Source organism: Mastigoproctus giganteus, chromosome 6 (genome assembly GCF_048544385.1).
Source record: "Mastigoproctus giganteus isolate SK-2022 chromosome 6, ASM4854438v1, whole genome shotgun sequence".
Taxonomy (NCBI): Eukaryota; Metazoa; Arthropoda; class Arachnida; order Uropygi; family Thelyphonidae; genus Mastigoproctus; species Mastigoproctus giganteus.
In genome coordinates, this window is record NC_143580.1 from 126,753,859 (window position 1) to 126,768,339 (window position 14,481).

At 37.9% G+C, this 14,481-nt stretch overlaps 1 protein-coding gene across 2 annotated transcripts in view; it reads right to left on the reverse strand.

The window, feature by feature from the left end:
• The window catches only part of Dhc64C (dynein heavy chain, cytoplasmic), a 1,460,071-nt gene that overhangs the window by 881,514 nt on the left and 564,076 nt on the right, over positions 1–14,481 (reverse strand). For both annotated transcript variants that reach the window (XM_090376486.1, XM_090376487.1), the window contains exon 39: positions 203–415. In XM_090376486.1, coding sequence (XP_090232612.1) covers positions 203–415 — 213 coding nt within the window. The remainder of the gene's footprint in view (positions 1–202; positions 416–14,481) is intronic.

Genomic DNA, 14,481 nt, shown 5'->3' on the forward strand with positions numbered 1-14,481 from the left:
CCAACAGAAGTTAATCAAGGATATATTGTAACATAAATGCAACTTACTTTTATATTGGAGTTTATCCTTGAATAATCTTAATTATTCTTGCATTAATTTTAATGAAAGAAACCTAATAAAAGGCCTATTTTAATTTATATTTTTACAATATAAAAAAGGTTAGATCAAGTTCAGTCTTCATGACAGTGATTAAAACAATTACCTTTTCCATCCAAAGTCCTCCTTGTTCTTCATTCTCACCACTGACAAGGTACATTTCCTTGCAAACCTTCTTAATATAATCTTTCAATCCTTTCATCTCTGCCCGTGTATAGGATACACCAGGAAAGACATCAGAAAGCAAGGAAAATAACAAAGGTATATCTTCTGCTACTAGTTTTGGAACCATAGTTTCACATACACTTTGAATCAATATCTAGAAATATAATTAATGATCATATAAGATCCTTAATGTAAAGGAAAATATGTCAAATTTTATATTAAACTGCATACCAATTTTTAAAATCTACTACTTAGTTATACATAATTGAATATAATCAGTAGCTACTTATCTAATTTTCCTCCTCTTTTTTAAAACTGAAACTCATGATTGATCACAGGAATTTGAGTAAAGCTTCTCAATATTAATCAAAACTATGAAGGTATTACAAACTAAAGTTGATTAGAGGCAGATATGGGTTGATGGTAAAGAACAAATACTTGTTACCTTTGAACAAGAAGCATATGATGCAAGCTTATACAGCATCAGCAAAAAAAAAAAAAAAAAACCACACCTCACAGTTCACTCCTCCATTCGTTCCAAATGCCTGTCCAGCTCAGCCTTCAATGTATTTAGGCTATCAACTTCCACAACAAAAGATGGAAGTCTGTTCCACCAAGCAGCCACCCACTGGCTAATGGCAAATTTCTGCACATTTATTTTACAACTTTCTTTCCTTAATTTCAATCTGTGCCCCCTCAGGTTCTTAATCTGAGCAAGAGGAAGAATCCCATCAGCATTCAGCTTGCTCAACACATTCAAGGCCTTATTCAAGTGCCTATTCTCCAGGTGATGCAATTTGCAGAACTTAAAGTTTTTGTTCACCCACAAAAACTTTGGCTGGAAACCAAGAACAAAATGTAACAGGGTTTAAGCTTAATAAGGAAAGAGTAACCGTTCTTATGTGAGCTAATGCTTTAGGTCTGCAAAATATTAAGCTTTTGGCGATTGGTAAATTTCAGCACCCATGGGAATTTAAAGGAATTGTACATTTACTTGTGACTTATAGAGGCCAAAAGAATGCTTGGATGTACAAAGATAAGTTCACGATTGGTTTGTTCCATCAGTTCATCCGAACTTGAGAAAATTGGGGAAGCCTGCAAATACAAAGTGCCTGCTACTTCTTGACAACTGTAGGGCCCACTTTTGTGAATCAAAATTAGTGTCTGATTGCGGAAATATTTTTGCATGTTACTTGCCATCAAACATAACACCATTAATTCAATCCATGGATCAAGGAGTCATTAGGAACTTTAAATGTCACTATAAAAATATGATTTTATGACGAAAATGATGCATAAGAATGTTGACCCTTCAAAATTTCAATGCAGTTTTACAATCAAAGATGCAACATTTTCACTCGCAACTGCATGGAATGTAGCCAAGCCCATAACTCTTTCAGGAGTTTGGTGAAAGTTATGAGCAAATGTGATGTTTGCAGATCTACAATCTGATCAAAATGAAAATTTTGAAGGATTTCATATAAAGCTGAAGGTATCTGAAGTGAAAGAACTGATGGAAACTATAAAAGTATGTACGGAAGACAACCCACTACACAAACTTAATGCTGATGACATAGAAGAATGGATACGCTTTGAAAATGACAATGAAGTTGCAGTGACTTTCACTGATCAAGAAATAACTCAAAGCATTATAACTCCTGATAAGATAGAAGAGAATTATTCAGAAGAATCTGGTGAAGAAAACAACAAAGCTGAAGAAGAAAAGATATCTTGGGCTACTACAGAAAAGTCCACTGAAACGGTTATTAAATTTATGGAACAGAACCATAGCTTCAGTCTTCAGGACGTCATGCATGCACACATGGTGCACAATAATTTTATCACAAAGAAAATACAAAGTCGTAAACAAGATGATATACAAAAGTATTTAAAGAAAGCATTTGTTATTTTGTTATTTGGTTTTTTTTTTTAGGAGCATTAGCAACTAAGGCCATATTGCTCCAGGATATGCGGTGGTCATTCCCTGACCCTTCCGCATCCTCCGTATTTGGTAGTGACAGGCTCGAACCCCAGTCTAATCAAGAAGCGTGTGCTACGCACTGCTGCTCCTTCACACCTGGCTACGGAGACGCCATTTAAAGAAAGCAATAAAAGCTTCAAGCAGTGCATTTTTAAACAGATTTCAAGCATTACACGCTTTTTTTTTTTTTTTTTTTTTTTTTGTGGTTAATTTCTGTTTACATCTTTGTCAGGTGTTGACTTTATCTTTGAAACTGCTCGTTTCGGAAAATGAAGCATGCTTTATTTGCTAATGAATAAACTGTCAAAATTTACCTGCTCATCTCTCCTTTATTCCATCTTAAATTTGAATTTTAAAAGTATTGCCTGAGAATCCAGAAAATCTGGTTCAACCCAGTTGCCGAGCATTCCAAATTTTCGAACTTTTACTGTATATACAATCTTGTCTAGAAATCTGATTACAGTAGCAGCAGATGCTGAGAAAAATTAACAAATGAAGTGGTGAAGTTAATTAAGCTAAGTTTACTTTATCCCACTGCACAATTATCTGGAAATCACCACTTTAGGGTTTGAATATTCAGGAGAATGATATTTGGTGCACAGCAGTTTTTCTTAAATTAAAAGGGAACAAATTCAGGTGCCATAATTAGCAAAACTATGGAAAGGATTTCCAGTCAGTGGAAGAAGGTAGTTAAGAAGACGCTGACTCTCTTTAAAAATTACAGCTGCGAATTACAGGCTCCGAAAAAAAAAATGTACAACTAGTGAAATGTTTGCCGAACTCTCTGGAACAGAACACTATCTAGCCAAGGAGGATGTCTTTGTGTGAGCCAGGTGCAGAGAGTGTCTAGAAATTAGGCATCAACTCAGAGCTTGAGGTGTAGGGTAGATGCCCTCGAAGAAATTAATACGAGGCTCTCAAGCTCTCAGCTGCCTAACTCAACGCCAGATCTCACTCCTGGGCATTAGGCAACACAGCGGCAATCTCCAAGGCTGGTCCCAAAGGAACTAGTTATTGTTGGTGACTATTGTCAGGGAGACGGGGAATATATTGTGTAAAAAGGACAGATGGAACAGGACCAGGGTATGTCTGCCAGGGGCAAAAGTTGATGACGTTGTAAAGCATATCATCTTTAAAGGGCACAAAATGTGATATTGTTGTACACGTTGGCACCAATGACATTAAGAGTAGGAGATCTGCAGATTTACTTAACAAGTACAGGTCAATGTTGCAAAAGAGACATGAATTAAGGTTAAATTTGAAAGTGTCTGCAATTCTGCCCAGACACGATAGGAGGGAATACATGATGAGAGCCTTGTCAATCAATTCGGCCCTGGAGGGAATGTGCAAGGTTCAAGGGGTAGAATTTTTTCCGGCATGGAAAAAATTGTTAACAGGAGTGACTGCTTCTACAGGAATGGGATACACTTAAATAGAAAGGGTGCAATAATATTTGCCGATGCTATCGAGGCAGTGTTAGGTGGGTCGGAAAACTGCTAGCTTGGGGTGATTTCACAGACTAAAAGTAGTCGCAGGCAGAGGTGAAGGTGGTTCTTCCACAACTTCTATTAGAATAAGTAGTGACCTGGAGCGAGGGGTGCTGAGGGTTTTGGGGACTGATGGCAGTCATCATGAAACAGGTGGGTATATGGGATGTGTTAGGTTAACTAATAATAAGGATAGGTACATGTATACTTGCATGTATACCAATGCTAGAAGTATAGTAAATAAATTTGATGAATTTGAAGTGTTCGTCAAGACGTCAAAGGCAGATATTATTGGGATATCACAGACAGGATAGGAAGGGAGGAGGTGTTATGCTGTTAATTAAGAAAAACAAAATCAAAAGAAGTGCATCCAGTTGACATAGATGAACAGTGCACTGTTGAGTCAGTTTGGTGTGACATAAGTACTGTGAAAGCAAAAAAAAAAAAGAGTAGGACTGTGTTATAGGACTAATGACTCGAATGAGTACAATGAACAATTGTACAGAGAAATAAAATGGGCTAGTAAATCAGAATGTCTTATAATGGGGGATTTTAACTTCCCAGATATTGACTGGAACTTGGGGGTTGGTCACTCACACACTAGTAAGACTTCTGTGGATTTATTGGATGATAGTTTTCTGCAGCAGCATGTTCGAGAGGCAACCAGAAAGGGTACTACTCTTGATCTGGTTACAGCAGTGGTCATTCGTGTATAAGAATTTGCAGATAAAGGAACTACCAGGAGGCAATGATCACAGTGTACTGATGTGGGATTTACTTATAGATATAATTACCATAAGGGGTAAAGGAAAGGGTTTTTGCTTCTGTAAAGGTTAGTACAGTGGTCTCAGACAGTTTTTAAATTCTGTACAGCGGGATCAACTGATGATGTTACCAACAGTAAATTCTAAGTGGGAAGCATTCAAGGAATTAATCGTGGATGCTACTAAATTTCTTAATACTACCTATTAAGAAATACTGTTCAAGGTTTAAGTCTAAATGGTAATCAAATGAACTAATAATTCGTGACAGAGAAGAAAAATGCATGGGATGCATATAAATTATCAAGCGACTCAGAAGCCTATGGCAGATATAAGCTAGTCTAATCAGGTCACAAAGGAGGTTAGGCAGGGGAAGGCAGATTACGAGAAATCTTTGGCAAAAGATGCTAAGAAAAACAGCAAGGATTTCTTTACTTATATAAACTCTAAAAGGAAGAGGATGAATCTGATTGGTACACTTGATATCGATGGTTCGACAGTTGATGATCCTGCTCAGATAGCAAACAAACAATGAGTATTTTGCATCTACATTCATGAGGAGTTGTTAAGGTTTAAAATGGTAGAAGGTTATCAAATTGTAGCAGAGTGCTTAATGATTTTGTAATAACTGAGAGCAAAGTGGAGGAGAAATTGTTGAAGTTATTGTCCATCCTTTATGAAGGATGGACAATAACTTCAACAATTTCTTATGTTTAACTTTTATGAAGTTAAACATAAGAAAGACACCTGGGGTGGATGGGATTTATCCAGTTATATTAAAGGAGGCAGCAAAGCAACTAAGAAAACCCTTAGCCATAATTATGAGAGCATCCTTGGACTCGGGGAAGGTCCCCACGGACTGGAGATGTGCAAATGTATCCCCAATTCACAAAGGGGAATCGAAGGGTGACACGAGTAATTACAGACCAGTTAGTTTAACTTCTGTTCCGGGTAAAATAATGGAGTCACTGGTTAAAGATGCATTGCAGGATCATCTAGACAAGACTGCGGCAATAATTCAGACACAGCATCAGTTTGATAAGGTAAAATCTTGTCTGACAAATTTGATGGGATATTATGATGTGGTTACAAAGGAACCGGATGCAAAAAATAATTTTGATATCATATATTTAGATTTCAGGAAAGCTTTTGACAGTGTTTCACATGGAAGACTATTGAACAAATTGGAGCAGAATGGTATTAAGGGTAAGTTGCTACAATGGATAAAAGGATGGTTAAGTGGGAGAAGACAGAGGGTGGTAATCAATGGGTGCTGCTCTTCTTGGACTAATTTATTAGTGGAGTCCCACAGGGTTCGGTGTTAGGTCCACTGTTGTTTTGTATATTTATCAATGATATTGATGAAGGTATATCAGGCTTAGTGTTGAAGTTTGCAGATGATACAAAGGTTGGCAGGGTTGTTAATGACAGTAATGGCAGTGTGCTACCATTACTGCAACATACTGCAACAGGATATAGAGAATTTGGGCATATGGGCTAAGAAGTGGCAACTGAAGTTACCTTGACAAATGCAAAGTACTGCATATGGGTAGAAGTAACCCCAGAGAAACGTACCAACTGTGTGGTACTACACTTAAGGTGGTAGAAAATGAAAGACCTGGGAGTAATTGTGCAATCAGATATGAAGTTTTCTGAGCAATGCAGACAGGCTGCCAGGGCAGGTCATGGGGTTTGTCAATGATATATAGGAATTTTGCTAGCAGGGAAAAGGAGGTAATTGTCCCTCTGTATGCGGCAATGGTCAGGCCACGCCTTGAGTACTGCATACAGGTGCTGAGGCCTCATTTTAGGAAGGATGTAGATTTACTTGTACAGAGAAGGGCAACAAGATTGGTGAGGGGAATGAAGGGACCCTCTTACCAAGAGAGGCTTATGTTCTGCAAATTCCAGCAGCTGGAGACTATGCACCTGTGTGGTGATCTGATCGAGGTGTATAAGGCCTTGAATGGGTTGAGCACACTGAATTCTGATGGGATCCTTCCACTTGTTCAGATTACGAACCTAAGGGGGCATAAATTCAAATTAAGAAAAGACAGATGTAGAATAGATGTGTGGAAATTTGCCTTTAGCCAGCAGATGGTTAATTGCTGGAACAAACTTCCATCCGTCGTTGTGGAAGTTGATAGGTTCAATAAATTTAAGGAGGAACTGGACAGGCATTTGGATGGAATGGAGTGATATATATATATATATATTTTTTGGCTGATGCTGCATAAGCTCATACACTTGCTTTCTTGCATCACATGCCACTACTACTACATAAAGGAGGAAAAAACAGAACTGAACCTTGAGAAATACCAGCATTAGGTGAGATGTTATAATAAAAAGTACCATCTCACACTGACAACAGTAATCAGTCAGAGGAAAATCTAGCTAACCAATTACAAAAGAACACCAAATCATATTGTTTAGAAGAAAAAATGCTCGAGTTTCTCTGAATAATTAATTTTGGTACTACTCGGGAGCATCAGGTTTGTAGTTACTGGGTTTCTAGGAGCATTAGCAACTAAGGCCATATTGCTCCGGGATATGAGGTGGTCATTCCCTGACCTTTCCGCATCCTCCGTATTTGGTGGTGACGGGCTCGAACCCCAGTCTAATCAAGAAGCATGTGCTACGCACTGCTGCTCCTTCCCACCTGGCTACGGAGGCGCCAAGGTTTGTAGTGACCCTCAACCAACCTGCTAGTTATATATACAGCAGGCCCCCGTTATAACGCGGTTTGCTTTACGCTGATTCGTTATAACGCTGTTCTTATATTATAACCCGTATCTGACTATAACGCTGTCACAGATCACTATAACGCTCTTTTACAGATTACATTTTTGACATATTTATCGAAATCGTTTCATTTGATGGAGTCGATAGCTTGAAAATGAATAGCAAAACAGCATTAAAACGTTTCCCACGCCGACTTGAGCAATTTTCCCACGCTCAGTGAAATTTTCTCTCACGCTAATTTAAGTACAGTCACTTGTTACGTAGTTCCGAGATCAACATTTTAAAAAAATGATCACGTATATTGCTTGTAATATTTGCGTTATATGCATTTATCCGAAGTCTAGTCATCACTCAGTACAGCATTAGACATCGTGCGTAACGGACAGTTTACTTGAACATTGTATCATAATTAATTCAACCAACGCAGTTATATTTTCGAGGAGCTAATAATGACCGACAGGAATGAAAATGCAACAACGTCTGGGCGCAGTACGAAGACTATAAATGTAAGAAAAAGACTGAATTTGAAAATTAAATTAGACGTTTTGAAGCGAATCGATTCCGGTCAACGACAAGCGGATGTGTGCCATAATTTAGGACTCGCAAATTTAACTGTAAGAACAATTATGAAAAAATAAAGAATTAATTTTAGCAGTGGGAAAGATAGCTGTTCCACTGCAAGCAACTAGGACTAGACCGGCTATTAGGATTGAAATGGAAAGACTAATTTTTTTGAAGATAATATTCCAATGCAGAATTCAGTTAAGTTAAATATTAAAAAAAAAAGAGAGAGAGAGAGAGAGAGAGAGAGATTAGCCAATACGATGATCTGAAGAAAACTCGCCTAAAAAAAAAAAAATGTGGAACCATTTAAAACTGGTAGAATAGATTTAAAATCCCGGGAGAAGCCGCTAGTGCAGAAGGAGCCGAAACTTTCAAAAAAGAACTTGTTAAAATTATTGAAGAGGGGTATTATGTGTTATACTTCTCAACAAGTTTTTAACATAGATGAAGCAGGACTTTTGTGGAAACTAATGCCTAAAAGAAGTTTCATATTGAAAGAACAAAAAACATGCCAAGTTTCAAAGCGGCGAAGGATCGGTTGACTTTATTGTTGGGTGGTAACGCTACGGGCCATTTAAAATTAATACCCCTTTTAGTTTATTTGGAAGCGGGCCAAAGTTCAACTCAAAATCCACACATTTTTCATGATTAAATTCATCCATTAAATTCATTATTTTAATTGGAATTTTGTTTACTTTTGAGACGCAAGTAGTTACCACATAATTATACGTATGTAATGCAGAATATTTTGTATGTGCAAATATTTGAATATTAAATATTTTGACCGACATTTGTGCATCTTTTCATTACCGTTTATTATTGATTAGGAAATATCCTATGGCACCGACCGCAGCTCACAAATACATATGTTACCTTATGGGAAAGCAGCGCTCGCTTAGCGCGGATTCACTTAGCGCTCTGTTTTTCCGGAACGAATGATCAGCGTTAAGCAGGGGTCACCTGTATATATATATATATATCTCTACCTCTGGTATGGATAGCCTAATATACCCTAGATACATATAAATATAAAAACAATAAAGTTAGTGTAAAATTTAAAGAAGATTAGAGATATTAGAGAGAAAATTGGAGAAAATTAGCATTCTCCCTTACGGCCATACATCTGCTACTCCCTCAGGGGCTTTGAGCAGACATATAGCGATACTAGAAGAATGCATTATACATGCACATTTCTGTAATCTCTATACCAGTTTTGCTAGGTTATCTTTAGGTAATTACTTGGTGAATAATTTGGAATAAAGAGTAATTTTTTGAATATATGTACTTAATTTTTAAATAAACAGGGTGGGCTATTGTATATGACAGCAAACTGTGATAGGAGATTCAAAGCCCCACAGGTATGTATCAGATTAAAATAAACTGTACTTCAACTCCATATTCTGTGGTGGTCAGACTGAAAATGTTCAATTTTCCTGCCTTCTTTAGATTTTGGGTGGGTAGTACTATTTATTGTGCAGACATACTAGGTTTTATCCGTGACATGATAGTTTACCTTGCCATAGGCAAAATCTAATGCTCTGCATTCCTGAGTGGACTGGATGTTAAATTATAATTTAAAGCTTGGGACAATTGTATATTTTTGCTTCTGTTATTGTAGGAAGTAGATATATTATTAATTTATTTTTTTTATATTTATGTTTAATGCTATAAATTAAATTAAAAATGAGAAATAATAGAAATAAAATTGACATGATAGATATTAAAATTAAAGTAAAAATGAGAAATAAATGTAAATATAGTGAAATGATAGATATTAAAATTAAACAAATAAAATTATCCATAGGGCATGGACCTGCAACACTTTTCTAAGGTATGATGGCCCAGTATGTGCCCTCGGGGATAACTATTAATATTATTTATAAAATAATGTGTTAAACGTGGAATTGTTCCTGTGAGTTGCTGGACATTTTTATCTTTCAAGAACTTTCATGAAGTTGTTGGAATATATATTCCTTTCATAAACTTTCTTTCATGAATTTTCATCCTGAAAGACGTTGGGAGAAATACTACTTTCCTGCATATGTACAGGAAAGTAGTATGTACAAGAAATACTACTTTCCTGTACATATGCCTTATGTGTAGCTGTTCTCACATTAAAAGTCACTTGAGTGATCCCTTTTCCTAAAGGAACTGCACATTCTGGAACATGTTTGGGATGTTATCATTTGTCTTCTCTATCAGGTCTGGTGATAAGATAGAATAACAAAGAAATATTGGAATTGCATGCTGTGTATATAGCGCGTAAATATAAGCATAGTGCTATTAGATTATTCAGTATGTAAATATCTGCTGATGATCGTGTTGCTTCACTTATCATGGAAAATGAATTGTTCTGCCGATGTAATCTACAGTGAGGAACTCTTCCCTAATCCTGAAGATTTTGGGTTGTATCAAAGATTTATGCTTGAAAAGCAAGAAGCACTCTCCTATTTATTCTTTATTCTAATATTCTTATTTGCTTCCCCTCTCTTCTTTTTATAGGGTGGACTGGATGTTAAATTATAATTTAAAGCTTGGGACAATTGTATATTTTTGCTTGTTTAATTGTAGGAAGCAGATACAATATTAATTAAATTTTTTATATTTATGTTTAATGCAATAAATTAAATTAAAAATGAGAAATAATAGAAATAAATTGACATAATAGATATTAAAATTAAACTAAAAATGAGAAATCTGATCTTCCCTATTCTTATCTCTTTCCATTCCAAGTTCCCATACTCCTCCTTCTTTACCCCTAACTTTATTTTCTCTTTACATCATGCTTTCTTGGGACTTTATCCTGGGAAAGAGCAGCAAAAGACAATAGATTCTAGCCACCTCCACATGGAGAGGATGGGGTGGGGCATGGTGACCAGGTGTTGCCGCTTCCCACCTGCTAAGAGCCAGGTACTGGCCTACAACACGACAACAGAACACATAATATTTACACACCCAGCACACTACATACAAATAGCCAGTTTTGGGGTAGGCTTCAACACAAGAAGTACAATAGTGGCTAATGGGGGGAACCTTTGGACCTGCCACAACAACACATGAATATCCCCTGTAGAACAGATAATTATGTGTATTAGGAAGGTGTGTACAAGGCATTAACAAAAAGGGTACCCCTTTTTTCTGCTTCTTGAGCATACAGTGAGTTCAAGGTACAAGGACATTAAGTGAGGAAAGCACATTAAGTTCTTTTGGATTGTTCATTTGTCCCCTCCTCCTCCAATGTTTTATTCACAAAAAATAGCTATGTTCTCTAATTTCAAGTATAGTCCACTTATACATAGCACTGGTTCTGTGCACTATGGGAAGAATTTATTTCTGAATGATATCTGGGAAACGAAGAATTTTGCTCCATTAAATGAAAGAACATACAGGAATGAAAGGCACTGCATACAAGATTTGAGTTTCTAGCATTTGCACACTCCAATCTTGATCTATTTCTCATTTTTAAAGCTCACTTATGCTAATCCAAACTAAGTTTACTTTCATTAGTTTCTCAATGAAATTTTATTAACTGCTGAGAATATAAATGGAATGTTTTTCATCCCTGGATTTTTTGGGGAAGTATGGCTGCTGTTCTTTCTGTTCCACAACTTAGTTGGCTGGCCTCTCCTTGTCAGTGCACTGGTTGTGTTAATCAGTGCTCTTCAAAGTGTGTTTTTTAAAGTGGTGCCAATTTATCATTTTGGATTAAATTCATGTTGAAGTGGATCTGTTTGGTTCAGTGAGTCGTTCTCCAGTTATGAACGATTTTAAATCTTCACCCTTATCATTCATTCACGGCTCGTTCATAATGGCTATTCCCTATAGGTCCGGCCATTGTTTTTAACTATCATTCTTTGCCATAGTTTTAGACCACTATCTTTTAGAGAGTTATGGATACCCTAATTAATTTCATATCAGTTGATACTGATTTTTAGTGAAATTGTATTGATTATTGTGATTTTGAGGAACATTATTTTGGCGCGAATAATTCGTCCTTTCTTCTTCAGCCATTTTGTTTGAAATAACAAGTCACCTGGCCTCCAGGGCGATCAGCCATTGGTTTTCCTGAAGAACTTAAGTTAGAACTTTTAATTAGGAACATTATTAATTATGATGTCAGTAGTAATTAATACTGATTGTATACTGAGTTAATTAATGTGGTTATTCATTTTGGAACATACTATTTACATAGCAGCTTTTGAAGGGGACTTTCTTTTATTGTGCATTGATACATCTGACTACTGATCCTCGGGTGACGTCAGCAATCCTCTTTCGCCCAATAATACAATATGCAAATTTCTTCCCATCTCTTTCAGTAGCCCCTACCAACAAGAGTTGGAAACTCTTCTTTTCTATTAATTATTTAAATTCTTCACTAGCCATTTCTGGAGATTTGACTAAAATTCAGTAGAACCATTCACCCCCTGAACTTAAATATTTCATCTTGGGACAGTAAGAAGATTGAAAATAATGAAAATGCTGAAAGTTCACAGGATAAGGTTAGCACGTCTGAGAGAAACGAATCGGAGACTTTAATTCTCTGCTTCTTAGAGTACCTGGCAAATCCTCCTCAAAGAGAAAGAAGTCCAGGGGAAGGTCCAGAGCTCGTCCTCTGCACTCCTCTTGCTGCACAGATGAATAATATTTGCATATCACCTTCCATAGACCTTAATTACTCAGCTTCCAACTTGGACCAAAGAATCTCTACACCGATAGCTGCCTCCATCCTCGAATCGATGGCAAACTCCACCTCAGCTGCAGCCTTACCTGCAGCTCCAAACACTCCTGTGGCTGCTGCTCCTGAGATGCAAGTCTCCTCAGGTGCTCACCAAACTCTATCAGCCTGCCACTTCAAACTGCCCCAGCAGACATCTTGGCTACACAACTACCATCTGCTCTGGACCAAGTGGTCTCATCTGGGATCCCACCATCCAGTATGCTTACCATTACTGCACCACCTGTTCTGGCTGGCCCCTTTAATGAGGGGGACACCACCTCTGTCCATCAGATCATCTCAGTCTTGCACAGGAACTTGGTGGCAGTCTTCAACCAAGACTCCATAAGATTCACCAAAGCCACTGGAAACTATGTCCAGGAGCTTTGTAGAAGCCTAGAAACAATCACAACAGCTCTTGTAATCGAAAATGAGAAGCTAAAAGCTGTCAACGAAGAAATCAAGACAAGGTCTACAATACTGGAAAGGCCTTAGTCATCTGCGGTAAGCTTCCCCAGTCTTCACCCGTGTAGGAACTGAGCCTCACCACAGAACCTGAATCATCTACAGTGCCCTCTTATGCCAGTGCTGTACTTAAGAATCTTCCAACCTCCAAACTGGGTGCCTCCGTCCAAGGGCATCCACCACATACCAGTCGACAAAACCCCCAGCATATAAGAAAGAGAACCCTGATAAAACAGCAGAATCTGGTGGTTATCAGACCCATTAACTCCAAAGAATCACATACAAGTGAACAAATCAAGAACAAAATAATGACAGAGTTGAAAAATGATCTCAAAACTACGAAAATAAAAGCAATAAGAAAAACTAGAAATACAGGCATAGTGATCAAAACGGAAACTAAAAAAGAAGCTAACAAAATTATGATCAATGCAAAAATAATAACAATGGGTTTAAAGGCAGAGGTGCCAAAAAAGTTGGGGAAACCCCCTGGGCAGCAATAGCTTTAAGAAACCCTGACATCACAGCCACAAAGATAACCCAACTTTGCACAGCCTGGGCCGTATGTGCCCACATTATTACAGTGCTTGGAAATTTTTACGTCGTCGCCCTATATTGCCGTCCAGGCGAAGATATTATCGGGGCTATAAGACACCTTCAAAGTGTATGAACACTCTTCCAGGAGGGAGAATTATTGTCGGGGCAGATGTAAACTGCAGGTCTCCCCCGTGGTACATTACACCACCAGACCATTGAGGAGCAACAAACGGCTAAAGACTGGAGGACTACCTGGGTAACTCCCCTTTCGGAATCCTCAATCAGCTAAACAACCTCCCCACTTTCAGCAGCACCCTTTGGGAAGCCACCGTTGACATTTCTCTTGCTACAAGAAACACAGCCAGCTATATCTCCGACTGGAAGGTCCAAGATGATTGGACGACCTCAGACCACCGAGCCATTACATTCAGGATCACAAAAACCGTAATAGACAACCCATTTCCAGAGTAATGCAACACTGATATGCAATAGAAAAAACAAACTGGGACACGTTCAGGGATTCCCTGCTGGAAATGGTGGGAAAACAGCAGCAGAAACTCAAGCAAACTCAAAATCCAAACCTTCTTCAAAAAGAGATTACCACCCTATTAACACAAGTGTGCAATGCCACAATTAAAAGGAAAAACCTTCTCCGGGAGCGGTGTCCTGGTGGAACGAGGAGCTTCGAAGGATGAGAAAGGAGGTACAAGCCAAATGGAAAGTGTTCCAAAGGGCGAGAAGATCTTGGCCTGATGTAGAGGTCGAAAAACTTAAACAAGTATATTGAACAGCAAGAAACGCGTATATGGAAAGAATAAAGAAATCAAAGCAGCAATCCTGGGAGTGACTTGTCTCTTACACGCGAAATTCTGACCCCTGAGGGGTGGTGTACAAAATCACCACAAACAAACTCCCCAGGGGGGAAGTGAACACCACTAAGGAAACCCCACAGGGAAACCTAACCACCAGCTC